The sequence below is a fragment of the Panonychus citri genome, unplaced genomic scaffold (genome assembly GCF_014898815.1).
Source record: "Panonychus citri isolate SS breed McGregor unplaced genomic scaffold, ASM1489881v1 Contig00143, whole genome shotgun sequence".
Lineage (NCBI taxonomy): Eukaryota > Metazoa > Arthropoda > Arachnida > Trombidiformes > Tetranychidae > Panonychus > Panonychus citri.
This window is the reverse complement of record NW_026515548.1, coordinates 1,694,587-1,719,340: the sequence shown is the minus strand read 5'-3', so window position 1 is coordinate 1,719,340 and position 24,754 is coordinate 1,694,587. Positions and strand designations below refer to the sequence as shown.

At 32.8% G+C, this 24,754-nt stretch overlaps 6 protein-coding genes across 6 annotated transcripts; 4 read left to right on the top strand and 2 right to left on the bottom strand.

Annotated features, from left to right (window-relative positions):
* Positions 1-1,864: 1,864 nt before the first annotated feature.
* LOC128396215 (ATP-binding cassette sub-family C member 4-like) lies at positions 1,865-8,169 on the bottom strand. Its single transcript, XM_053356771.1, has 14 exons — positions 8,010-8,169; positions 7,822-7,935; positions 6,497-6,605; positions 6,114-6,422; positions 5,736-6,025; positions 5,414-5,663; positions 4,844-5,349; positions 4,681-4,767; positions 3,854-4,596; positions 3,703-3,782; positions 3,485-3,635; positions 3,182-3,412; positions 2,298-3,115; positions 1,865-2,211 (listed from the first exon to the last, which is right to left on the bottom strand). Exons 1-14 carry the CDS (start codon positions 8,084-8,086, stop codon positions 2,014-2,016), a joined length of 3,963 nt encoding a protein of 1,320 aa, XP_053212746.1. The 5' UTR covers positions 8,087-8,169; the 3' UTR covers positions 1,865-2,013.
* Positions 8,170-9,717: 1,548 nt separating this feature from the next.
* Positions 9,718-11,326, bottom strand: LOC128396085 (uncharacterized). Its single transcript, XM_053356609.1, has 6 exons — positions 11,233-11,326; positions 11,109-11,168; positions 10,934-11,052; positions 10,532-10,838; positions 10,221-10,450; positions 9,718-10,166 (listed from the first exon to the last, which is right to left on the bottom strand). The coding sequence occupies exons 1-6, from the start codon at positions 11,318-11,320 to the stop codon at positions 9,780-9,782; spliced, it is 1,191 nt and encodes a 396-aa protein (XP_053212584.1). The 5' UTR covers positions 11,321-11,326; the 3' UTR covers positions 9,718-9,779.
* Positions 11,327-11,641: 315 nt separating this feature from the next.
* LOC128396102 (uncharacterized) lies at positions 11,642-13,065 on the top strand. The gene is made up of 2 exons (XM_053356626.1): positions 11,642-12,660; positions 12,744-13,065. Exons 1-2 carry the CDS (start codon positions 11,680-11,682, stop codon positions 12,957-12,959), a joined length of 1,197 nt encoding a protein of 398 aa, XP_053212601.1. The 5' UTR covers positions 11,642-11,679; the 3' UTR covers positions 12,960-13,065.
* Positions 13,066-13,111: 46 nt separating this feature from the next.
* Positions 13,112-15,029, top strand: LOC128396101 (uncharacterized). The gene has a single exon (XM_053356625.1). It carries the CDS (start codon positions 13,285-13,287, stop codon positions 14,884-14,886), a length of 1,602 nt encoding a protein of 533 aa, XP_053212600.1. The 5' UTR covers positions 13,112-13,284; the 3' UTR covers positions 14,887-15,029.
* A 2,351-nt stretch (positions 15,030-17,380) lies between these two features.
* On the top strand, positions 17,381-18,331 carry LOC128396264 (uncharacterized). The gene is made up of 2 exons (XM_053356820.1): positions 17,381-17,871; positions 18,072-18,331. The coding sequence occupies exons 1-2, from the start codon at positions 17,514-17,516 to the stop codon at positions 18,329-18,331; spliced, it is 618 nt and encodes a 205-aa protein (XP_053212795.1). The 5' UTR covers positions 17,381-17,513.
* A 168-nt stretch (positions 18,332-18,499) lies between these two features.
* LOC128396087 (uncharacterized) lies at positions 18,500-23,044 on the top strand. The gene is made up of 2 exons (XM_053356611.1): positions 18,500-20,023; positions 20,081-23,044. The coding sequence occupies exons 1-2, from the start codon at positions 18,670-18,672 to the stop codon at positions 22,465-22,467; spliced, it is 3,741 nt and encodes a 1,246-aa protein (XP_053212586.1). The 5' UTR covers positions 18,500-18,669; the 3' UTR covers positions 22,468-23,044.
* The last annotated feature ends 1,710 nt before the right edge of the window (positions 23,045-24,754 follow it).

The following is a 24,754-nucleotide window of genomic DNA, read 5'->3' as shown; positions in this document are numbered from 1 at the left end:
CTTGAAAGTCTAAAATCGAGTTCGAGTGAAAAGTTTTTTCGAATCTCTGATGGTGATGATAAAATCATCATTTTTGCTACTGATTCATTTCTTCGTTCTTCCACTATTAAATAAATCAAGAGTTAATTGACAATTATCATCAACCCATGACCTAATTTCTTGTTTTTGTTCATTACTCAATTTTGGTGTCCTCTTGGTTTAGGAGAATGATCGAACTTTTTCCAACGTTGAATAATATTGTTAATTGTTGATGGAGTAATTTTCACTATTTCAGAAATCAATTTCACTCTTTTTCCTTGATTGTCAGAATCAATGATTATTTTTTTAACAGAATCAGGAATTTTGTTATATTAAATCTTAGGGGAAGACATGGTCATAACACTGAATGAATTGGCTTACACTCCACACCTCTGTGAAAACAATTTTTGTTTACCTCTTTTAAGACAACTTCTTGAGTCTCTGTGTGATAATAAATATATATATAATAATGTAGTGTAATTTTAATTAAGAAAAATTTACACTTTTGAAAACAATTAGTTATTGTTAGTTGTGTTACCTTTGACCAACATTCTGATATCCATTGAATAGCCTCAAGTAAAGTTATTGATTTAGTTAAATCTTCAATAGATTCATTTGTTCCCATTAAACTAGAAAGAAAAACATTAAGGTCACTTGTGTGATGAAGTGTGGTCTAATGGTTGACAGTGACTGGTTGTTCCGGGTGGTAAGAATACTATTTTTATGTTGGACCAATTTAGACCTTCGGTGGTGATGTGAGGTCGACAATTGTCGATAAATAATATTTTTTTTTTGTTGAAGCTCTTGATTGCAATTTGTCAACCATTTTTCAAAAATACTCGTAGTGATCCAACCTTTCTTACTATGATTGTAATCAATCTCTAATTTTTTGGTGTTATAAAGTATTTCTTTAAATGGTCTAGGCTTAGCACTTTTTCCGTCGACAAGTGGGTTTTTTTACCATCAGCTCAAACCGCAAACAAGATTGTGACTCTTTCCTTATGTTGTTTAATTCCGTGTTTATCTGCTTCTTCATGAAAGTATGACCGTTAATCAATCGATTTATATATTAATCCAGTTTCATCGGCGTTCCAAATTTCGTAACCACTATGAGCTAATATTATTTGAGGTAATTCAGTTTCAAACCAAGATTCAACAACGTCCATATTGGCCGATTTAGCTTCACCTCGAGCCTGATTATAAGTTAAACCCGTTCTTTTTTTGAACTTTTCAAACCAACTTGGATTACCTTTCAGACTTTTACCTTCATCATCAGCTAATCCAATTGCTTTTGCTTTGATTATTCGATGGTTGATTGAAAATCCTTTCGAATTAGCGGTTTTCACAAATTCTAAAATTTTGTCATCAACTCTTTGGGTACTAACATTGTACAAACGAAACTTTCTCGTCTTTTACAAAAAGCTCTCGATGTTTTTGTTCCTTTTGTTTGATCTTTGTTACAGTTGAAGGGTTAACACCATGTTGCTCGTTGCATTTCACCTTCACTAATTTGATTTAGTATATTCACTTTAATAGAAACAGTTAATTTATTCATGTTTTACTTAAACATAATCTTGTGTGACATAATCGTCTGATTGATATTCTAACTATTATGCTACTAGATGGCGACTTAGAAAACGGTGTTTCCTTAACAGAGGTGTGGAGTGTAATTAGAACTTATCAAGCTCGAAGTCTATTTCGAAGTGCCAATTGATTTGCAAAAATTTCCATTTTATTTAAAGAAACTCCAATTTCTCATAAAAGGATTAAGGAGTTAAGGCTTTCACCTTAATGGCTAGCCAATTCATTTTAAAAATTTTCCATTTCATTGTAAAGAAACTACCAATTCAAGTTGAAATGACTGTAAAGTTTAATCTACACATTCTCAGACTGTTATTTATACGTGATCGTATTCAAACTATACAAAATTTTCGTATTCTCTTCTACATTATCATTTGAACATTTTTACTTTTCCATATTCGTCATTTTATACATTCAAATATCTTCATGATTATCTTCATGATGTTCACTCATGATGTTTTCCTTTTGTGGTCTAGCATCAGCAGCCATCTTGAGTAATTTTGCGCTCATCGATTTTCCTGTTTGAGTGACAAGTTGCGAAAATATTGACGATTTTTTCTGTAACAGTTCATATGGAATATCAAATTCAACCACTTGACCTGCATCTAAAACCTACGATGATAAAACCAAAAACAAGATATGAATGAATCGTAAGGTAAATGAAGTTTTGATTTGAACATGTAAACAAATGTACTTACTAGAACACGATTAGAGTCAATGATGGTATTTAGTCGATGGGCAATTGTCAACACGGTACATTTGGAAAATTTTGTTCGAATCGTATGTTGGATAAGAGAGTCCGTTTTAAGATCGACATTTGCTGTTGCCTCATCAATCACTAGAACTTTATTATTACGAAGCAAAGCTCGACCAAGACAGACCAACTGTCGTTGTCCAACAGAAAAGTTTGATCCACCTTCTCTTATTTCATGGTCAAGATGGTCATGTAACTCAAGAACTGTTTCTTTCAACTGAACATCGTCAAGTGCTTCCCATAGTTCGTGGTCTTTATGCTCATTAAATGGATCTAAATTGGTTCGAACTGTTCCAGCGAAAAGAACTGGCTCTTGAGGAATGATTGAAACTTTTTTCCGTAAATCATGAAGACCAATATTCTGAATATTTATTCCATCAATTTCAAGGGCTCCTTCAAACTCCACGATTCTAAATAGACATGATAACAACGAGCTCTTACCAGCCCCAGTTCTACCAACAACACCAATCTTTTCACCAGGCTCGATGATGATTGTAATATCTTCCAAGGTTGGCTTGGGTGCTGTTGGATATTTAAGTGTTACTCCATTGAACTTGATTAGACCTTTTGTTGGCCATTCGGGTGGCGGTGGTTTCTCACTCTCCAATTCGGCTTCTAAACTCAACTTAGTATATTCAACAACACGTTCAACGGAAGTCATCTGACTCTCAAATTCGGTCGATTGTCGAATAAAGTATTGCATTAACCCAGTTAGTCCAACGGCATTCGATAAAGCCATTCCTGCGTCTCCAGCGGGCACCACTTTGTAAGACACAAAATTCAATCAATATCATGAATAAGGTTTTCTCGAAGGAGTTTCAAACTTACATCCAGAATTAGTTATCAGAACAAAAGTCGTAATTGTAACATAAACTACACAAGTCCAATCGATCCACATTCCTAAACTTCTAGACGCACAAAGGAAAAGGAACCAGGTTGAAGAGTGATTGTTCAAAATAATGCGAAACTGATCTCTGAACATTTCTTCAGTTCCAAATGCTCTGATCGTAGGTAGACCATCAATTGTCAATGAAATATGAGAATAGACTGGACTTCGAGCTGAAAATCAGAATAATGAATAAATATAACGGTAATAGATTTTACTTGTGGTTGTCTTGTCATTCAACGTACTTATAGCTTCGAGACGCTTAATTGCTTGTCCCGTTGGAATATAAATTGCTCTCCAGATCATAGCTAAAACCATTAATCCGATAGCTGGGAAAGCTAAATACCAAGATACGTAAGTGACGGTAACCAGAATTCCAGTAACTTGGAATGACGTCTAAATTGAAAATCAATAGAATTACAATGTAATTATTTAATCAAAGCTCTAGTATAATGAGTCTTACTAGAATAAGAGTATAAGCATTGAGAGGGAGAAGCTCATCAAGAATACCCAAGTCACGGGAGAAACGATTGAGAATTCGACCTGAAAGAAATGGAAAAAGGTCTTGTAAGTGAATCTTATTGACGATAATCAAAAGTTTTTCTTATTATTACCTATTGGTTGACTTTCAAAGAGAGACATTGGTGATCTTAAGACTCGGAAAAAGATTGAATTGTGTAGATTAATTGATGACGAGTTGCACATGTAAAAGAAAAGTAATGAACGGGCAAGTGTGATAATCATAAGAGCGACAATCATGACAGAGTAAACAATCGAGTTGTAGGTCAATTGTGAATCTTGAGGCTCGATAATAGTGTCATTCGAAATTATGGTTTCGTTTAGGGAGATCATTGGAATAGTATTGACTGTTGATTCTCCTTGAACTCCATTAGTCCAAACAGATAACCAAATGTCAGTACCATTGAACAGCAATTGAGAAACTAAATTGAGTAGAATACAAATGATTATTGTGAATACATTTGCTCCTGCTTTGATATAAGCCCAATAGACCCAAGAAGCAACTCCACCGGTACTTTTACTTTCTTCAGCAATTCTCGGCTCATCAAGTGTAACTTGTTCCTCGATGGTATCAGCGATTTCAGATGAAATGGAAATGGTTGATATCGTCGAGTCTGACCGTTCTAACTTTTTACGTTCTTGTGGGGCTTTACCACTCGGTTGGTTCTGAGTAATAGCTAAACCAACTCCCATGGGTCCATCGTCAAATTCTGATGAATCTTCATAGAATTTAGATTTTCCTTCATTCAAGACTAAAACTTTGTCTGCTCGTCGCAAGAATTGAATTTGATGAGTTACCAAAACAACAACCTTATCCTTGAGATAATCTTTGAAACATCTGAATGTACATGAGAGGTAAAAGAAAATAATTAATAAGAGTTTGACAATTTATCATTAGTCCATTAATTTAGATTTAACTGACTTTTGGAAGATCGTTGCAGCGACACTCGCATCTACAGCGCTTAATGGATCGTCGAATAGGTAAATATCTGCTTCACGATAAATTGCTCTTAAAAAAACAAGAAAGAAGAAAAATGAAGGTTAGAAAAGAAACAAATCTAAATTGATTCACTAGTAATTCTTACCTGGCGAGATTAACTCTTGCCCTTTGACCGCCACTTAATCCAACCCCTCGTTCACCGACAAGTGTCTTATCTCCATAAGGCAGGATCTCTACATCTCTTTGTAAAGCAGTTACTTCGAGTACTTTTCTGTATCTTTGCTCATCGAACGATTGTCCGAATGTTATATTATCTCGAATACTTGCATTCCATGTCCATGATTCTTGTGAAGCATAAGATAAAGTACCATTTATATCAATGGTTCCACTTTTAACAATAATTTCTTTCATTATTGCCAAAAGAAGTGACGATTTCCCTGATCCAACAGCACCAACAACAAGAGCTAAATTACCACTTTCGGCTTTGAATGTGACCTTGTTTAGTGTCGGTTCTTCATCGGTTGCATCCCAAGTGGCCACTAGATTCGCAACTTTTAAATGCTTTTTATTTTGATCTTTTCTAAAGACTTGCTTAAATGAGCTATTCGATGTTAGATCGAGAGCTTTCTTCTCCTCTAGTAAAAGAAAATCCTGAATAAAATTCGAGAAAATGTTTTTATAAATGTTCACATTAAACGCTGAATAAATGATTTACCGTTAATCTTTTACATGAAACCAAAGCTTCCGATATATTTGATACTCCTTGAGGGAATTGGTTGGTTAGTGATAAACGTAACGAATTGAAAAAAGCTGTTGTTACGAATACATTTTTAGCGGTCAACTCATGTCCAGTTAGAACATAAGTGATGAAAACTGCGAATAAAATTGTCTTTGTGGTGACAAACATCAGAGTAAAATTGATCGCTCTTAATGAACATGATTTACGAATTTGCATTATTTCAGATCTAACATCATGAAGAGAAAATATAAAAAAATTAGAATTGTTAGTGAACTTAAGAGATAATAACCGATGGTACCTTCTTATTTTTGCGATCATATCGGCAAACGGTTTTTCCCAAGCATATAACTTGATCACCTTCATCCCACTAATGATCTCACTCATTATGCGAATTCGCTGATCAGTCCATTTTGCCGTTTTTCTACGAACGGCTCCAAAAGCTCTCCCAATGGTCGCTTGCAGGGGCACAAATGCGAGAAGTAAAACAAGTCCAATTATGTATGGATAACCAAGACTATTGAATAGAATGACGGAGATCACAATAGCCTCACAAGGAGCCATGAACACTGAATGAGCAAACATGGCACACTAAGGCCACATGATCGAATCAGAAAATGAAGAAAAACAATTGAGAGTAAAAATCATATTATATTTACTTATATGAAAATAATTTTACCTCATCAAATTTGGTGACATCGTTTGACATTAGGTTAATTATATTTCCTCCTTTGTTATTGTAAAGAGCTGATTTACTGAGAGCGAATGTTTTTTCCATGAGTAGACTTTGAACGGCCACACGAACTTTCATTCCGATTCGTAGGATGTACAATAACCATGCATGATGACTGATTATAAAGATGACCGAGCAAAGACAAAAAGCTATGGAAATATAATAGATATCATAACCTTCCGTGTAAGCGATACCATTGAAATAGTCCAATATCGCACCAAGAAGAAAGGGCTGAGCAATTTTCAGAATAAGTTGCTAGTAAATGATAATGAGTGGAAAAATAATTAACATCAAAACTAATTAACATGCAATTTCGTTAGTTCATTTACTTCATATCCAGTTATGATTAATGATGAGATTATATATCTTGGTCCAAATGATTTGATCACCGCCAAAGCCAAATTGGGTTTCTTTTTTTTCAACTCTTTAAGCCATTCGCTGTAATCAATTAGCTATTATTAATATTTCGTTATTTTATCAACTTATTAATATAACCTGTGGGGATAAATTTTGAGACTTTTTGGTCAAACCTTCATAAAAATAAAACTATACTGAATTTTCATATGAAATTTCATTTTCTGATAGTTAAAACATGTGAGACCATTGTCTGCAAATTTCACATCATTAAGGTTAATAGTGACGATAATATATTAGATCAAATTGACCTGAAATTAAAATTTTTTAAAATATTTTTTTTTCGATATTTTTTAATATCTTGTCAGTGGATTCTCAGATTTTGATAAAAATAGATTTTTCAGGATCCGCTTGAAAATTTGATCTTATTTCAGTATCGATGCATTTTTATCGATAGTCCGAAAAGAGATAATCGAAAACGAAAATTCCATTTTTTTCACCCTCTACTAAAATTGAAAAATTCCTATCTAACCCATTGTTAAGACTCTCATAGAGATAACATGTAATTACTTTTTAAATTTTTTCTCCCTCAACTTTGATATTAATTTGTGGTCAAATGGCTCGACCAAAATGAATAAAATTTCACATGAGTCTTCATGAAGTAATGAAAAATCATAATCATGATTTTCACGAAATTGACATAAGCAGTTTTCTAAATATTGAAATTAAAACAAAAAGTCTCAAAATTTATCCCCACAGGTTATTACAATAGATTTTATCAGATTAACAATATCTTGGCGCTCTTTTCATATCTTATAAAATGGATTTATGATCTCAGTTTCCACATTGTTTCAAATCTTTCCCAATTGTTTTCCCCATGAATGTTTAAATGAGATCAACACTAATTACATTCATATCTAATTTTAGATTGTAGGAAATACACGAAAGGGAAATTATTAAATTCAATCAGATATTGAGAGTAACTTTTATAATCACGGACAGATTTGATTATCATGATATCTCTGGTATGTAGCATTTGAAAGCTACAAATAACACGATAAAAGAACTGCTATTAGTTCATCATAAATTTCTGTTAGTTATAAACCAAACTCATTAACCCAGATAAATAAGCAACAATTTACCGTGTGAAAAAAACACCAAAATCAATTGATCACAGAAAAATGGATTAGCAGAAATCAAGCCAATCAATCAACGATTAGAAGAGTTTTCAATGAAAAAGATTCACTTTCAATCGCAAGACCGTTAACGATATTGATAGGAATTAAATTGATCATCTTACCGTCTTAATTGGTCTCGTAGTTGGTCCGAATGATCATAAGCACTCACTTGGTAAATATCATTTTGATTTAAATCTTTCTTCTTGTATCCAGTACGAAAAAGTGGAAATATCCAACTGAATCAATCGAATGAAAAAAAAAATCAATCAACAATCATAGTGAAACGTAGCGACAATCAATTTTTACTTACAGAATGAATATCCTAACGAAAAAGTTACAATTATCATGAGGAAGTGGTTTCAATTTTTCTTGAACAAGTATCTCCATCTTTAATTGTATTCACTTGCACATCATAAGAATGGATTACAATTAAAACTGAATGGTTCACTCTAGCAACAATTAAAAGCAAATATACAATTTATTTACCATCTATTGTAAAGATAAAATGAAAATTATCAGAAATGATAAAAAAAAGTTTTCATTCAATTTTTATTATCCACTGACAAATGTAATTAACGGTAACATCATGTATTTTCCAGGTTTATAATACTATTATTATTAGCATTTGATATTTTCTTTTGCTATCTAATTCGAGTGTAGATCAACAAATTCAAATCATTTTAAGTTATTTATTATTAACATTAACTGGTGAAGTTAACATTTAATTAGTACAAATATTAAAACAATTGTACTTGTAGTTTAATAGCAATGAAAATGATTATGATTTTGGTAATGGATGTACAACCGACACGAGGACTAACGACTTTCAAGGAGAAATGAAACATTCAAAGCAGGTAAGACTTCATGAAATCGACAGAGGTGATGAATCTTTTAATTTTCTAACTTTAGATTACTTGAGGTTCGATCAATTTTTGAATGGGATTCATTTCATCTCTTCTTTGCGTCATTTTTCTTTGAGATTTGTTTTCAAAACTCAAGAATAAATAACGGAAATTTGATCTACAGGTAAAGGTCAATTCTGGAGTCAAAGGTCTATCAAAGATTTTGATTTACCTTTCAAATTCAACCACTGCTTTAAATGATTCGTCGACATCAGGAGCTTTGTACAGGTCATCTTTAGTCGGTTAACGGCTCATTCCAACTCGTAAAGTAGGTAAATTCCGCCTGTAAATGGTTATAACCATTATAATGGTCACTCGATGGTCAAGTAATGAAAGTTAAAATTGTATTAATAAAAATTTAAATAATACTTATCAAAATGTTGCTTTTGATGATTATCATCATCATAAACATTCACTTGTTTTTATCACCAAGATAATTCACCACTCAACACAATTAAAACAAATTAACTTTATGGAAACAAAAGTTGATTAGGAAAAGTTTAAAGTAGAAAAAGAAATCACTAAATGATCCAAGTTAATCCAACAAAATGGAAACAATTAAAATCTTCAAATCCAATGAATGAAGAGGCGTTAATAAGGACAATAAGATTTACTATTGCTGTAATTCTCGTCCTTTTAAACCATTGATGATTTTCTCTTCTCATCACTTCAAGGTTAATATTCAATCACTTTCTTCAATTGTATCAGATTATCTCAATTTTAGTGAAATATTTCTATTGGATTTGACTAACCCTCTGTCTCTATTTTTAAGATACAATCTCGATCATTAGGACAACTAAAGAGCATCTCAATATGTCCAATATTGAGTTTCATCGTTAAGATTAGATTAGGTTAGTTGTTTAAGTGAAGAAACAAAGATTAGAGTAAATTCAATCTTTCATTGGATGAGGTTAATTGATAATCTTTCAACTTGATATTTGAATGAGCAAAAAAAACTACATCAAAGGGTAAAAAGGATTAAAAATCTGAACAAAAGAGATAAAAATTATTAACAGAGTAAATCAGCTGAGCTGATTGTCAATTTTAATTGTGAAGAATTGCCTTTTTGATTTGTTAACTGGATTAACCAATTTTTTATGATCTTTCCCCCCTCTCTCTCTCTCTCTCTTAATGACAATTAATATTAGAATTGGATTACAATTTAAATGATTTATTGATTAATCAAGATTATCCATAAGCCTTGGAAGTTGTGAAAAAGATTTAAGAAAACAGTTACTCATAAAATCAAATCCTTTGGAAATATTTTCATGTCTAATCGATAAGTTTGACCAATCGATTTGAATTTTCGCATGTCCTGGCTCGTGGTAAAAATAAACTGATCGATTTGTTCTTGAACAAAATTGTCTCAAATTTTCAGCTGAACTTTGAGTTATCCACCTTGACCCTCTAACATCAAGTAAAACTAATCTCGGTAACAAGGTGATCACCTTGATTATATGTTCATCATGGATTAAGTTATTTTTTCTCAAGGCGAGATGCTTCAAGTTTGGATAATTTGATAATAATTTTTCCAACGATTCCCATGATTGACCACTATCAAATTTCTGGAGAAAAGTGTCCAATTGAAACAATTACTAAATTCAATCGATTGAACTTACATAATAGATAACTAAATCTTGAAGATTAAAATTAATCTCAGTAACGTCGATAATCCCTCTAGTACAGTCAAATGAATGGTAGGCACTTTTCAATGCTGGACATAAGTCCATAAAACGGAATCCATGGTAAGCCGATGAATCGGAGAAAGTTTTTATCGCTGCTAACTCGATAATCTCAAGTTTACGTAACAATGGATTATTGGGCTTTAATCTTAATCTATCCGAATGATCTGAAATTAATTCAAACTAAATATTTGAAAATGATCGAGAAAAAAAACGATCAATACCAATTCTTACAACTTGATACTAACAATAGACATGCAATCGAATTAGATTTGGAAAATATCTAATCCGATTCTCGAAATAGGATAAAGAATCGTAGTTGAGGTATAACTGTTTGATCTTTCGGCCAATCATTATTTTCCTCGATCGCCAACCTAAACAATGGGCTGCAATCATTTCGATATTTTTACATTGTTCTAACATGTTATCCATTGTATTATCGAATTGCATTGGAAAGATTAAACCTCGAACATTTTCTTTAACCATATCCAATAATCTTCGATAGTTAAGAGTATCAAGAATACATCCAGTTATTGAATTCGAAACATCAACTATCTGTCAAAATCAATCGAACAGGTAAAACAAAAGTAACAAAGTGTCAAAATAATCGTTAATCTGTAATTGGATTAACATAACCAAAAAAAACTCACTTTAAGATTAGGTAATAGACCAGAAAGTGAAAGATTATCTTTATCAATACGATAATTATCACTGTGACAATTGTAGTTTATTGTTTCATCATCAATTGAATGGATTAAGGTTTCACCTACTAAGAAGATAAAATATCAAGAGTAAAATAAGATTCCAAGATAATCCATTACTTACATTGTAAGTATCTTACTCGTTTTAAACGATAGATTATCAATTGACGCCATTTACTATCAACTAAATTAAGAAAAAAGAGAAACGATTAATGATTAGATTAACATGGGATTATTGGATAATCTACCTTGGTAACATCTGAGTAAATCTTGTACATCAAATATCCAATTGAAAATCAATAGAAAACAATCATTAGGTAGATCATTAATCAACATACTCTTACCTTATCGTTGATTTGTTAATCAACTCGAGTGAAAAAAAGTGTAAATCAAGGATTCTAAATCTAATTTGTTAAGTAATCATATCCTTTAAATGTATAATCATCACTTAATTATGTAAATCCATTAAATCGTTAAAAGGAAAATTAATAGGAAAAGTTCATTATCGATAACGAAAAGAAAAACTAATAATAAATGAACAATAACTCCGATGCTTTTAGAAAACTTTGATAACTTTGTCTGGAGAATAAATTGATTAGATGATTAAAAGAACAAATTAATTCGAGAAATGTTCACTTACACTTCGAAATTGTTGCGATCAAGTTCAGTTAATATAATAAATAAGTTCAAGAATCATGAGAATCGACGGTATTCAAACAGCAAAAGTGAAACCAAAATCCGAAACCAATCAACAAGTACATTTATCGAGTATTTTCATGACCATTAGAAGTAAAGAAAAAAAGTCTTCGAGAGTCTTAAAGATCATCTTATTATCGATAACCATTTTCCAAGGTGGACTCACTTATTCTGTCATTCATAAAAACCTTACGCGATTCCAAAACTCAAATGAGGTCAATATTTGCTTATGGCGAACTCTCAATGGAATTAAAAATATGTACAACTATCTTTTTCTAATCTTTGGATTTCAATGGCCATATCTCGATCAATTTTTCTCTATCTGGTCGAAAACTGATCTAAACAATGACCGAGAAACAATCGAATTTCTAATTAAAAGTCGTCGAATGAATCGAATAATAGTTTGGTCCCTTGCAGCGATAAACGCAATGACCAGTGTTCTATCTTCTTTCAATTTTGATGATCCGTCAACTTGGAAATCGTTTGAAAATCTATCGACAATTTTATTCACCAATCTGGCCCAAAGTACCATCCAATGTGTCATCATAAGTATGATTGCCGATTTTCTCTTACAAGTGTCAAGTCACATCGAAGCTATTTTCATGTACGTTAATCGAAACCTCAATAGTTTATTGGTAAATAAAAACTCGGAATCGTTAACTGATAAAATTCAACAACTTCGACAATTTCATTTCTATGGTGAAGAATCGGTTCGATTGATTGATAAATTTCTCCATGGTTATATTGCCGGTGTTTACATAACCATTGTACCATTTATGCTGGTCGGACTTTACCGATTACTATATTTATCCTCTAGCTTGGTCGATATCTTATTCTCAATTTTCGGCCTGTTCATTAGCGTTTCGATGACATCCGCTGTTACCTTTAATGCTGTTAAAATCAATACAGTTGCATCAAAGTATTTCAATGTTGTCTACGAGCTTTCATTTGCTGATAAAACATTTGAATACTACAGAGAGGTAACAATAAGCTCATATATATATGAGAACTTGTGTTAACCCTTTTAACCCTTTTTATCCATTCCTTTTTACCTCATATACAGAACTCACTACTCATGTATCGAATGGGTCGTCACGATATTGGATTAACTTTCGCTAATCTATTCACCATATCACCTTCATTTGTAACCTCACTTTTGACCCTTTGTATTACCTTTGTCTTGGCATTTCCATCGATACATTTACCTGGTCCAATAGGATTTTTAGATGTATTCGGTGTGAACCCACCAAATATCACCCATTTGAATAGCCACAGTTGATGAAAAATTGTGAGTCTCAAAAGCAAAAAATCCATAATTCATAATTGGCGGTTTTTCATCTTAATTGTAAATTTAATTGTCAACAATCAGCCAATTATTATCAATTAGAATCACTATTATGCCATCTATCATTTTCTGTTAACACTTGAGATACAATTTAACTTGAAGATTGTAACAATTTATTTTCAGTATTAATTATTCATCTTAATGGATTATATTTATCGTTATGACCTTTGATATTAGTGAAATTCATTAACGATTATTTTACTTATTCTTGTTCATATTGTTTTTAGTTAATTTCGTTAATCATTGTGCTTTAATCATCATGTCCTCTTCTGAAACGAGTATTATCAAAATAAACTTTGTCATTCACATTTCCATCAAAGGTATAGAATTGACCGAGTCAGAGGTTAATTCATTATTCCAACATATCGGTTATCCCTTGTTCCTTTGTGAAACCCGGAACATTGAGATTGAAGGAAAATATAAGGTCAATAGCGATTCTGGTGTTGTACACTTCGTTGACAATGAGAGTGGAATCGAGATGAATTCAATGAAATTCTTGAAGAAATTAGCTAAAAACCATCGTGTTTATCTACATGGAACTTTTGAAATTGATGAATCTGAATTTTTATCTCTAATCGATACAATTTGCTGCCATATACCCGAACATGTAATCAGTTGGAGTTGTCGACCTGATTGTATATTTGACCGTTCATCTGAAGAACTTTCATCTACATTTGATGTAACCTCATTTCGTTTTGGTAATGTGATCAATGGAAATCGTTTTGTTTGTCATCTAAATGATTTCCAAACCAAAATCGGAAAAAGATTCGGTTTGATGAGCGATATTACCGTTAGATTATCTCATCGAACTCAAGAAATGGTTCTCAGATTTAAACTCTCTTATTGTACTGGTTCCAATCAAGAATTGAAACATGTTCGGTGTAAATTTATCTTTGATTTTCCTTCGATAATCGAGATAATTACAAGTGCAAATTATGCAAGTGATTTCTATTTGCGACTCGATTATCCTCCAAGATTCTTGGTAAAAGAAGGTAATAGTTGGAACCAATGGACTGATTGTGAAATTATTTCTCGAGAAATTATTGGTAAATGTAAAGTACTTCGAATAAGAATGGAACTTGAAGATAGTGATGAATTAATCGATTACATGATTCCAGAGTTTTATTCAATTTTTCGAAATCGAGCTTGTAATTTTGTTTGTGTTCCCATGGAAAATTATTGCATCGATCATGTTGAAGATGCTACTGATCGTAATCTACCCTTTGAAGTAAAATATACTCTTCAATGTATTAATTCACTTTCGTTTGCCTTTGCTGACGATCTGATTGTCAATAACAATCAGGACGCTTTTTACAATCTAATTGAATCTCTCGTTATGGATGGTAGAACCAACCTTGTCACTGAAGCATTGACTCGACTTTTCAATTCCTATTTCTATGGTAATCCCGATGTTCTTGATGCTTTCGAAAGTTTAAACGCTCTTGTGAAAACAATCGGCGAGGAAACTGAAGTTAGCCAGAAAACCGAAGATAAAATTCAGTGTATGAAACGAATAATATTAACACCCATGAGAACAATTTTTCTTCCACCTTCATCATCTGAAACTAAATTCATCTCGGCAAATTCTGACCTTTCACGTCTAATTAAAGTTCATCTAAGAGATGATGATCATTCGCATGCATGTAGTTCACCTTATCCCTATTTATCCGAAGGATTTGGAGAATCTGATTTCGCCAATCAGATAAAAGATTCCAAGTGTAGAACTTTTTTCCTTAAACAGCTGATCGGTCGAAAACTTTTCGGTGAACATGGTTTGTTATCGAAAAATTCATACAAATATCATGGGTCATCTCTAACTGAATTATTCATGGAAGGAATCATTGTAGAAGCTCAAGTTTAATTCATCATGAAAATGATTAATCTTGAATGTTTTTATTTCCTCATTATTGTTTTTACCTGTAAATATTTTTAACTTGTCATTGTTTTTAATTATCTTTTTTCCATTGGTTGTTATCATTAAAACGAAAATTTTTCAAATATTAATCTGTTAATTGTTACTCTTTTTATTTGAATATTTGAAAATTGCCCAACAATTTAATCGTTGATTTAACTGATAATCTAACCTGTTTAACTTGGTTCATTTCAAAGTCATTGGGTCGATGAGGTTACAAGAGTTGATTAAGTTTACACTTGGTTATTAACCAATCAACAATTAACCAATGGTTAAGGATTAAAGCAAAGAGTAAAAACTGCTCTCTCTCTCTCTTTTTTTTTTCTTTCTCTTTGGATTTAAGAAAATTAATTGTTGTGAAATCGTTCACCAGGTAATAGTCTCTTTGATTTAATTCTAATTGCTTACATTGCTGCTTTAGTTTCTCTACTGTCAACATAATAAATCTTGTAGATTTCTTAATCAAGTGTTAATCTCTTTGGACATTATGCCCTTAAATTTCAATAACATTAATGATGATAATATCAAAGTTAATTTTCAACTGACTCCCATATTTAATGATGGAATGCTACAAGAGGACGATATGTCCGATTTTCTTGAGCAAATCGGCGATACAATGATGTTTCTCAGACCAATAAAAGCTAAATTGGATGATTTGTATTTTTATGATGATGGTGAATTTATCTTTGATCCAATTTATTACGACGAAAGTGATTTGGAGCGTAAATTTATGCAGATCTTGACCAATAATAAATCTTTCATTATTTCGGCTGTTTTGTCCAGAAGCAAACATGATTATCTGGAACTAATACCATCATTTATGGAATCAATGTCAAATGATGATGATCGATTTGCTATTTCCTGGCAATTCGATGTCGATACATTGGACAAATTATGTGATTTTAGTGATATAACATCAACAACTTTGGATGCGGTTTCATTTACGTTTGGCAATCTAATCAATAATAATCGTTTTGTTACACATCTCAATGACCTTGGGTCAAAATTCAACAGTGAACATGTCACATCAAATTGTAACATTATCAAAGATGTTGTTATTGAGAACAAAGGAACGATTAACGTTCAATTCAAGATCAACTACTATGATCCCGTTACATCGGCCTACCAAGATAAAAGATGCAAACTCACGTTCCAACCTGATAGTGTCAACGAAATCATAACCAGTCTGAATGAAGGGATTGAGTTTTACTTTAAACTTAAATTTCCACCTAAACTTTACAATGATGATGACGACCATTCAATCGCCTGGCCTGAGGATGCAATAATTTCAGCGGAAAAAATTGGTAAAAGTAACACTTTTATGATTAAAATTAAAACTGATTCCTCTGATCATTATAATGATGCCAGAATTTTAAGGGTCATGTATTCATTTTTCGAGAAATCTCGTCACTTTGTGTTCAGTCCAATTTCTACTTATTGTGTCGACTATTCTGATAGACTTTTCGATAACAATTTTCCATTCGAGGTGAAATACGCTTTAGAATGCATCACCTCACTTTCATATGCATTTAAAGACGATCTTTACATTAATGGTACAAAAGAATCTTTCTACCATTTTATTGATTCGAAACTGGGTGATGGCCAAGAAAAACTTTTAACTGAAGTTCTTTACCAACTTTTTCAACAAATTGTCTTTGGTAAAGTTACAAATACTTTTACTGATTTTGTTGGGCTCTTTTACGTCCGAAAAGATGATATTAATACTTATGAAAGAAGTGTCAATCGAGATCATCAGTTAGTTAAAAGAATAATTCTGACACCAACCCGAACTCTCTATCTGCCTCCAACACCGTCTAGAACAAACTTTATGATCGAAAGGGTTAATCTTAATAGTATGATTATCGTTTACTTTCGAGATGATGATAAATCTTATACAATGTGTGGTAAATCTTCCATTCTGGGATACGACATCGCTGGAAAAGGCTTTACCCAATTTTTGGACGATGTTCGATTTAGAACTGATTTCATCAAACGAGTTGTTCAAAAAAGATTATTCAAAGAACATGGATTTATATCAGCACAACCACTGCGATATCTTGGTACTTCGATTTCTCAGATCTTTTTATATGGAATTCTAGTTCAAGCAAATACAGGATCTATTTAATACTTGAATTTCTTGCAAAAGAAAAACAATCGACAAACTTCACAACTAACTTGGTAATCATGAATGTAATTTCGATCAAGTCGAAAAAAATTTTACTATTGAGTCCTTCGAATGTGATAAAAAAATAGAGTCAATTTTCGTACCTTTAAAGTTAATTCGTAATTAAAACTGACTTTTTCTTCATTTAATTATATATAATTTAATCCTTAAAATCTGATAGATAAATAAATAGCATCTATTTCAATGGAAATACGATTTTTGATTATTAACGAAAGTTAATCGAAATTCGCGCTTCTTTTTTATTCTTTTTCCCTTCTACTTTTTCCCTCTCATGTGGAATCTCTTGTGATTCATTAGTTTTAATTAACGGTTTCATTTGATTGTTATCTCTCTTTCATTGAATGTGATTAATTGTTTATTCATTTGTATTAATAACGAAAATATATTCTTAATGTCTATTCCTGCCCCACCTAATGCGAATTCTCTTGGTATTGGGAGAATCGCATTTTCACTTGAAGTTTTCCAATCGAATTTTAAAGACGAGAAACATTTAAATGTTTCTTTCGAAAATATTTTAAGCAATTTATTGATTGAAATAATTTCTCCAAGAGCTGAGTTCAGATGTCTCTCTGGTACTAATTCTCTATACAAGTGGGAAAAAAATGGATTAGTCCATCTGAAAACAAGTACCCAAAGTGATGAGAAGACTCGAAGTGAATCTTATGTCGGTCTATGGGAAGTATTCATCTATATGTATCAACCAAAAGTTCTTTTAGAAAATGCAATCAACTGCCTATCGAGATCAACAGGTGAGTTCAAGTTACAATTTGCTCTTTACATTGAATAGAATTTCTTTTGAATTTAAGAAGATTCTAGTCTGTATTCCTTCATTTTACTCTCTTATTTTAATCTCAAAAAGAGTCCGTTATTAGGGATACTCTTTTGGCTTCATCTTCTGTTTTATAATATCCTGTACGTTATATCATCTCTGTTTTAATCTTTTCTTTAGCTCTGATTCCTTTGTCCACAAACGTTCAACCCGATGGAGATGTTAATCTATCTGATGCTCATTCTAGAAAAATTGGTTTTCTATGGAAATTAATCAAAGGAAATGATAAACCTTTCGTAAACTTTGATAGTTTCCATTCTTGTTCTAGTAAGAATTCAGAACAAATAATTATCAATGGATTCAGTTTTGGTAATATCATCAATGGAACCAAATTTGTTGAGCATTTCAAAAGTCTCAAATGGGCGATCTATTATTATTAGCATCTCATTCGTGGTAAATGGTGTTGCAGCATAGGTCAGTGTACATTCGTTAATGTTAGATATATTCAACGAATGATGGAGTTTCAGTGAATCGATTTCGTAGTAACTGTCAACGTCAGTTGTTGTAATCATCAATCAATGATCATACAGGAGTGTATCAAGTTCAGTTCAATGTTGAATCGGATCTAACTCGTAAATTTAAACTCTCCTTCGAATTCAAGTCGATTAAGCAAGTAATCGTTTCGAGGTCAGTCTCTGGTACGAGTGTTTTCTTTCGTTTAGCTTATCAACCAAAGATTTTCATTGCCACCGAAGACTTGGATCCTGAGAAAATTGATATGATGAAAAGTAAATTTGATAAATTCGACTATGAGCTTTATCATTCGAATCCAAATTTTAAACAGTATTTCAAATCAGGCTCAGGATTTTGGACTCGTTGGCACGACTGTGAATATATTACGTCTGATTGTATTGGCAAAAGTTCTACTTTGGTGTTGCATCTTCCACTCGATGATAATCGCACGCATTTTATTGATCTTGTGTCTAAATTTCTTATTTGGCGTCATTACTCAGAATTGGAAGTTTCAATTGGTTTTATCGAAGTCATCGAGCATCGACCTGTTGATCTACCGATTGACAATTTTCCTTTCAAAGTACTTTACGCCATCCAAAGTATTCAATCAGTTTCAAATGCCTTCCAAGATGATTTAACTGTGAACGATCAAATTGATCATTTTATCAGTATCATTAAGTGTCTGATCGCAACTAAAGATATTGAAAAGTTGGTCTGTGCGCTGAATAGACTTTTCTATGAGTATCTTTACAAAAACGTCGATTTTGGTCTGATGAGATTGAAAGTGATTCTCACAGAAGTAGTGAAAGAATGGAAATCAATAAAAGACATAAAATCTTCATCCAGTTCATGCGTTAAACTATTGAGACGAGTTATATTAACCCCGACGAGAAAACTAATTTTACCAGAATTGACGTTTCAATCATCGCAATTCCTTGAGGCTGCGGATAAAGACTACGTGTTGAGAGTCAGTTTTAGAGATGAGAATATGAATGATTTAGGATTTGCTGTCACGCGAAAGAAGGAAGATATCGATGCTGAAGAAAAGCGTAAAAAATCACAAGACCCCGAATCTAAACTTCCATCGCCAGGATATTATTTCCTTAATGAATGTATTGGTGCTCGTCTTCTACCAAGCCTCAATGTTGCCGGTAGAAATTATCGTATTTTTGGTGCTTCTTCATCACAGCTTCGTGATCATGGTTTGGTACTTTATGCCGAGGATACAATGGGTCGTGATGCAGCGAAAATTAGAGAGGAAATTGGTTCGTGCAAAGCAAAAGGGATCTCGAAGAAATTAGCTCGAGATGGTCTTAGTCTCACTCAATCTATGGCCTTTATTGACATGAAAGATGTTGAGGTTCGATACACCAAAGATATTGAAGGCGGGAAACATCCTGATTCTAAGAATCCATACACATTTACCGATGGCTGTGGTCTCATGTCCCCTCAGCTCGCTGAATATATTTGGTCAGAGTTGAAAGCGAAAGGTTCAATTAAGGTGAATCCGGATAAAGAAATGAAAATGCCAACAGCTTATCAAATTCGCTATTTCGGATGTAAAGGAATGATTAGTTTGGGTGAAAAGTTGAAAGGAAAAGTCATCGTGTTGAGAGAAAGTAAGTCCACAATTGAACAACCAATCGATCAATTCAACTAATGGTTTCTACTTTTAGGTATGCGAAAAATTGATTCGAAGCCTGGTCAACTTGGAATCGTTAAGATCGCTGATCGACGTCAAGCTTATCTGAATAAACCTTTGGTCACAATATTGAATCAGATTGGATTATCTAACAATGTCTTCGGTGAAATACTTTCTAATGCAATCGGAGATTTAATTGGTTCATTCGATTGTCCCATAAAAGCTTCTAAAGCTTTGACAATGTTTTCTTGTTTAAATCGGTTTATTGACCATAAAAAATTAGCTTCGAATGGCTATAATCTACTTGGAGACTACTTTTTCCGAAATTCTCTTCAGCTTGTTTTCCACCATGGTCTTGATATTATTCAACAAAAGGCTCGAATCCCATTAGATTTCAACACTGCTCGAACATTGTTTGGGGTCGCTGACCCAACTGCAACTTATTATTTACCTTATGTAGTTGTGCCTACAAGTGACAGTGATGATCCAGATTCCAACTTGATCAAGATTTTCGATAAAAATGATGAACTAATTTACTCGACGCCTGGAGGCCCAAAGAAATCGTTGTTTTTTGATGAAACGACAGAAAAGTTCCTAACCGATGCCACGTCGAAAAGTAATGGACTAGGAAAAGGGTTATTGAAATATGGACAAGTTTTCATTTTTCCAAGTGATTCGGATAAACCTTTGACTGGTGAAGTTAATGTCACTAAATTTCCTTGTATGGATCCGGGTGATGTATTAGAATTGAAAGCAATTGATATACCAGAATTACATGGTATCCGTGATTGTGTTTTTCCTGTTGATGGTCCTCGTCCTCATGCTGATGAAATGGCAGGATCTGATTGCGATGGTGATGAGTTTTGGGCAACATGGTCAACCATTTACAGAGAGATTCAACATTCTGAACCCATGAACTTTCCGGATGTAGGAAGTTCAGAAACTTTTGATGAAAGTAAAATTGACAAGGAAATCGTTGAATTTTTCACGAATTATATTCAAGGCGGTGTAGTTGGTCGAATCGCAAGTTCGCATAGCGTTTGGGCTGATATGCTTTCCGATGGAATTAAATCCCAAATATGCAGAGATTTGGCCTTGAAATATTCCATAGCGCTTGATTCTGTCAAGACGGGAATCATTACCAATTTATTGGACGAAGAAAGATACAAAAGAGCTCCTGATCATTCTTTGCATTTGGGAGTCACACCGAGTTATCTTTCTGCAAGAGCTTTGGGATATATCTATCGGATTGTTTTCATTTACAAACTTTTCCTTGCGAGAACAGTTGAACGTAAACTCATTGATCAAACTCTCGATCCTAGACTCATACGAAGCGGAAGCAAAAAGTATGCCAAACAAGCAACGGAAGCTTATGAGTCTTATTGTTCTATCGTTACTTGTATCTTAGAAATGAGCGAATTCACAACAGAAGCTGAACTTCTCAACCAGATTTCAGGGAATTCTGGTTGCGAAAGATTCATTGAAGTTCCTTTGAAACGTGCTAATGATCGCCAAGAAACTATAATCTACATAATTAATCATCTATTGGTTAAAAAAATGGAAGACACTTTTTATAGTGAATTTGATGGAATGGACAAGGAAAGTGAAGAATATGAAGAAGCTGTTCTCGCAAAAGCTTCCGCTTATTACGAAGTGACATTTAAAAAGAGTAAATCGAATAAGCGCTTCTATGGACTTCCTTGGATAGGAAAGTATTCCGAACATCTCATTAAACTTTTATCTTTATCTGATAAAAAATCGGATGCTCCTCTTGTCACCGAAATTGACCCACCGTCGAGGAAAGGAGGATTTAATGGAACATTCACAGAAAATCACGAAACGTCTGAATTATGTTTGTCACGATTACGAGATTGGTGTACTTCGCATCTAAATAAGATGGATGCCACCAAAAGCGATGTGACAAGAATTGTTTTCTTTTTAGAAATTTTGTTCTCAGACATCGCAAATATTTATGTTTCTAAAAAGCGAAAGAGAGAATCGCCCTGTGACATATTGAATGAAATCTTTGCTTTAATCGAAAAAAAGCGGCAACTATTTGATTTCGAAAATAATTTATTCGATTCTACTAATGATTTAATAGGATTGATGACATTCCTTGTCCTAGAAAGTACATATTGTGATGGCATTGAATCGAGTAAAGTTCCAGATTATTGGGTCAATTCAAATTATCGAGTTTTAGTCGAAGATGAAACTATGATTGATGAAGAAATCGAAATTTTCAAGGAAAATCTGAAACAAATATCTCATCGTGTTAGAATTGTCCATTTTAAATCGAGAGACACCGATGAACATTTCACTCTTTCAATTCGTGGATCTGGTGTATCAGTTTTCATTTGTCAAACTCTGATCACAATTCACAATTACATCATAATGAAGGGAAATGAAGACAATATTTTTTAGATTAACGTAAGAAAATCAAACCAAATTTTAACTCTGCCAATTCCATTTACTTAACTGTTAACTTCGCAACTTTTGCGATGAGTATTGATACTTTTCTAATTTTATGCCAAACGCTTTATACGTACATTCATCTCATGACTAAATTAATGGTAAGATTATGCTATAGCCTCCCCACGTTTGATCGAGTACCCATTCAACAAAATTAAGAATTATCCCATTTGAGCTCAATGCAAATTTCTGTTTTTGAAGCCCTGTAACTGGACATTTCCGCAAATTCATAGTACACATATGAGTATTGGCTTCAACCACGAAAAACTTCAGGACAATCAAAAGAGGTGGCTATAGTATCGTTTAGCCAAATTAATTATTTCCAATGATCTGTTATAGATACACGAACAATTAACTCAATCATCAATCAAAGTAACCTGTAAAAGTCTTACAATTAAGCGCAATTGTTATTATAAAACGATTGTTTAAATGTTTTTCCAAATGTTGAGCTAAACCAATTGTATGAAATTTTCTGTTACTATTTTATTGAATAAAAAAGTCAATTAAATGATAATCGTCAAACTGCCCATTCTTTAATCAACTAACCTTTATCAGGACAATTAATCACTTGATTATCCTGTTGTCAAATCTTAACTCTGTCTCAATGATCTGTAATTCCTATTTCTATGGTAATCCTGATGTTCTTGATGCTTTCGAAAGTTTAAACGCTCTTGTGAAAACAATCGGCGAGGAAACTGAAGTTAGCCAGAAAACCGAAGATAAAATTCAGTGTATGAAACGAATAATATTAACACCCATGAGAACAATTTTTCTTCCACCTTCATCATCTGAAACTAAATTCATCTCGGCAATGACCTTTCACGTCTGATTAAAGTTCATTTAAGAGATGATGATCATTCGCATGCATGTAGTTCACCTTATCCCTATTTATCCGAAGGATTTGGAGAATCTGATTTCGCCAATCAGATAAAAGATTCCAAGTGTAGAACTTTTTTCCTTAAACAGCTGATCGGTCGAAAACTTTTCGGTGAACATGGTTTATTATCGAAAAATTCATACAAATATCATGGGTCATCTTTAACTGAATTATTCATGGAAGGAATCATTGTAGAAGCTCAAGTTTAATTCATCATGAAAATGATTAATCTTGAATGTTTTATTTCCTCATTATTGTTTTACCTGTAAATATTTTTAACTTGTCATTGTTTTAATTATCTTTTTCCATTGGTTGTTATCATTAAAACGAAAATTTTTCAAATACTAATCTGTTAATTGTTACACTTTTTATTTGAATATTTGAAAATTGCCCAACAATTTAATCGTTGATTTAACTGATAATCTAACCTGTTTAACTTGGTTCATTTCAAAGTCATTGTGTTGATGAAGTTACGAGAGTTGATTAGGTTTACACTTGGTTCCAAAGAGTAGAAACAGTAGTGTTCACACTTAGATTTTATTGTTTTTGGCCCTATTGGGCGATTAGAGAGCTTAATGGCGCATCTCTAGACCATTACAGTTTGTTTACAACATTTTTGAATTGGGGGGTTTACAATTTTCAGATGGGTAGGCAAGCCAGGATTGAACCCGTGTCATCGTGGACTAGAGTCCACGACACTAACCTCTAGGCTAGCAACTCACTTAGAGCAACTACTGTTTCACAGTCTCCCCCTAGCGGATTAATGCAATTAGTATTGGATTAACCTACGAGATTAGTTCACAAAGAAATTAACCCTTTCAGTTATGTAGGTGTCGCTTTTCTTGCTCTAAGTGTGAACACTACTGAAGTCTCTTTATCTTTGCTTGTTTCTTAATTGTTGATTGGTCGATGATTAAATTAATTGTTGTGAAATTGTTCACTAGGTAATAGTCTCTCTTCCTTGCTACAGTAGTAAAACTACCCTTTGATTTAATTCTAATTGCTTACATTGATGCTTTAGTTTTTCTGCTGTCAACATAATAAATCTTATAGATTTCTTAATCCAGTGTTAATCTCTTTGAACATCATGGCCTTAAATGTCAATACCACAAATGATAATATCAACGTTAATTTTAAACTGACTCCCATATTCAATGATGGGATGTTACAAGAGGCCAATATTTCCGATTTTCTTGGCCAAATCGCCAGTACATTAGCTTTTATCAATACAATATCAGCTAAATTGGATGATTTATATTGTTTTGATGGCGATGAATTCATCGTTAATCCAACTTGTGACAAAGAAAGTGATGTGAATCATAAATTTATTCAGATCTTGACCAATAACAATTCTTTCATTAT